Source organism: Cebus imitator, unplaced genomic scaffold (genome assembly GCF_001604975.1).
Source record: "Cebus imitator isolate Cc_AM_T3 unplaced genomic scaffold, Cebus_imitator-1.0 Scaffold485, whole genome shotgun sequence".
Taxonomy (NCBI): Eukaryota; Metazoa; Chordata; class Mammalia; order Primates; family Cebidae; genus Cebus; species Cebus imitator.
In genome coordinates, this window is record NW_016107800.1 from 1,135,451 (window position 1) to 1,138,628 (window position 3,178).

Below are 3,178 nucleotides of genomic sequence, written 5' to 3' on the forward strand. Positions count from 1 at the left end.
CGCCCGGCTCTATTACGTTCTTACAGACTAACGTTCCACAGTCAAAAATCAAATTCTTATAAGCCTCAGTTTCCTTATCTGTGAAGTAGGAATGATGCCACTCAACTCACAGGATCAAAGGAGAGGGTCAAAGAAAGAGCCTTGGGAACTGTAAACCACTGTACATATTTAAGGATGAGTATCGACCGCGTGCGGTGGCTCAGGCTGTAATCCCAGCACTTTGGGAGGTCGAGGAAGGCTGATCATCAGGTCAGGAGTTGGAGATCAGCCTGGCCAACATGCAGAAACCCTGTCTCTACTAAAGATACAAAAAATTAGGACTGGGCACGGTGGCTCACGCTTGTAATCCCAGCACTTTGGGAGGCCAAGGCAGCAGATCACCTGAGGTCGAGAGTTCGGGACCAGCCTGACCAATATGGAGAAACCTTGTTTCTACTAAAATTATAAAAGTTATCCAGGTGTGGTGGCGCGTGCCTGTAATCCCAGCTACTCAGGAGGCTGAGGCAGGAGAATCGCTTGAACCCAGGAGGCAGAGGTTGCAGTGAACCGAGATCATGCCATTGCACTCTAGCCTGGGCAACAAGAGCAAACACCATCTCAAAAAAAAAAAAAAGGTGTATATATATATATAGTTGAGTGTGGTAGCGCATGCCTATAGTCCCAGCCACTCAGGAGGCTGAGGCAGGAGAATCGCTTGAACCCAGAACGTGGAGGTTACGGTGAGCCGAGATCGTGCCATTGCACTCCAGCCTGGGTGACAGGGCAAGACTCCATCTCAAAAAAAAAAGAGTATCCTCCCTCCCTTCCTCACACTCTAGTTTTCACCTTTCAGACACCCAAAGGGGGCCGCCCCTGCCCCCAGCCCACGTCCATGCGGAATCAAACAGCTCCACATCCATCTGGCTTTGGTGGAAAAAGCCAGACTTCACCACAGTCAAGATTGTCAACTACACTGTGCGCTTCAGCCCCTGGGGGCTCAGGAATGCCTCCCTGGTCACCTATTATACCAGGTGGGGACTCATGCCTTTACTAGAAACGGGGGAGGAGGAGCCGGCAGGAGGCAGGGGGAAGGCAGCACGTAGTGTTAAGGGCAGGGCCCCAGGATTCAGGAGCACGTCATGGCTCACCCATTACACTGGGGCCACACAGCGGGGCTGCACATGGTCCGCGTCCTTGCCTGGTGACCAGATAGGAGCAAAGAGCCCATCCAATCCTGTCCTCGTGACACAGACCTGCTTCTCCAACCTCAGAGGGCTCCCAGTCTGATGGTGAAGAGAGCCCGGCCCCTCTCCTCAGAGCTGTTCTCTCCATGTGTTATCAGATGGGGTGACAGAGCCTGAGGAGCTGCTGGCTTGTAGGAGGAAATTCGCATAAAAAGCAACTGATATATGCTGTTGCCATGAAGGCAAAATTAAGGCAAAGAAAAGACACATCAGAGATGATTCCTTAGGTAGAGAATAACTTGGTTTAATCCAGGAAGGCTTCCTGGAGGTGGGTGGCGGGGGTGGGGGGCTGGTTTCAAGCTTGGACTTGGAGCAGCATACATCCAGACTTCTCCGTAGGTCCCTGGGTAGAGGTAGTGGCTTTCAGGCCAGGGAGCATCTTCCCTTCCCAGGGTAGAGCCTGGGGCTGGCTGCAGGGGAGTAGATTTGGAGGGGTCTGCCCTGCTGGGAGTGTGCCTGAGAGCGCTAGTCACGTTTCTTGCTTTAGCAGCTCTGGAGAAGACATCCTCATTGGGGGCTTGAAGCCATTCACCAAATACGAGTTTGCAGTGCAGTCTCACGGCGTGGACATGGATGGGCCTTTCGGCTCCGTGGTGGAGCTCTCCACCCTGCCCGACCGTGAGTGGCTCCCAGCCTCTGGCTGCCAACCTGTCTTTTACCCAACTCCTTCTTGCCCCAGCAGCAAGAAGCATCCCTCAGGACCTCAGGTTTGGGCAGAGCTGGGGGCAGAAGAGCTTCTGGGAGGGGAGGAATGTCAAGTCCCAGCACCCACACGCACTGACTTCTAGAAAGCAGACCTCATCTTTATGTTGTGGCTTGTTCCATGAAGGAGGAAGAAGGAAGGTCATGTCCTCATGCTCTGTTTCCACCTGTGACATCTCTCCCCGTCTCCTCTCCTGCACCCCAGGGCCCTCCACGCCCCCATCCGACCTGCGACTGAGCCCCCTGACACCGTCCACTGTTCGGCTGCGCTGGTGCCCCCCCACAGAGCCCAATGGGGAGATCGTGGAGTATCTGATCCTGTACAGCAACAACCAGACGCGGCCTGATCACCAGTGGACCCTGCTCACCACAGAGGGTGAGGACTTTTGCGCCGGGACGTCTGAGCAAGCGCTGCCCAGCTTCTCCCGCTTCCAGCAGTGAGAGCAGTGCCAGGGTTTGTTCCACGGGCTTCTGGGAGGAGCAGGCAGAAGCTGCTGCCTGAGTGGAGGGCAGACTTTCCCAGTCCCGCGTCCCTGCCCGCCTCTGCATCCACCGCCACCCCGTCCACCATCCCTGCCCTCCCTGCCTCCCTCACCCCCAGGAAACATCTTCAGTGCTGAGGTACATGGCCTGGAGAGCGACACTCGGTACTTCTTCAAGATGGGGGCGCGCACAGAGGTGGGGCCTGGGCCTTTCTCCCGCCTGCAGGATGTGATCACGCTCCAGGAGAAGCTGTCAGGTATGAGAGCAGGGCAGCCGAGGGTTCCCAGAGGCCCCGGGAGCCGACTTCCGAGCCCCTGCCTGTGGACACAACTCTGATTTCATTGTTTTGCACAGCTGTCCTCGTTTGGTGGTGGCAGAGCAACTGTGAAGGGGAAATAGGCGTGGTTCAGTGATGAGTGATGACTTGGTTCAGAGGTCAGGTTCAGGGGGGACTGGCTTTGTTTTTTTTGAGACGGAGTCTCGCTCTGTCGCCCAGGCTGGAGTGCAGTGGTGCCATCTCGGCTCACTGCAACCTCTGCCTCCCGGGTTCAAGCGATTCTTCTGCCTCAGCCTCCCAAGTAGCTGGGATTACAGGTGCGTGCCACCACGCCTGGCTGATTTTTGTATTTTTAGTAGAGATGGGGTTTCACCATGTTGGCCAGGCTGGCCTCGAACGCCTGAACTCCGGTGATCACCGCCTTGGCCTCTCAAAGGGCTGGGATTACAGGCGTGAGCCACCTCGCCCAGCCTGGCTTTTTTTTTTTTTTTTT

The 3,178-nt window shown here is 55.7% G+C and overlaps 1 protein-coding gene across 1 annotated transcript in view; it reads left to right on the forward strand.

Moving 5' to 3' along the window:
- IGDCC4 (immunoglobulin superfamily DCC subclass member 4) overlaps positions 1–3,178 on the forward strand; it is a 45,705-nt gene that overhangs the window by 36,225 nt on the left and 6,302 nt on the right. The window contains 4 exon segments of the mRNA XM_037732956.1: positions 833–1,010; positions 1,714–1,841; positions 2,131–2,301; positions 2,527–2,664. Of these exon segments, the coding sequence (XP_037588884.1) occupies positions 833–1,010; positions 1,714–1,841; positions 2,131–2,301; positions 2,527–2,664 (615 nt within the window).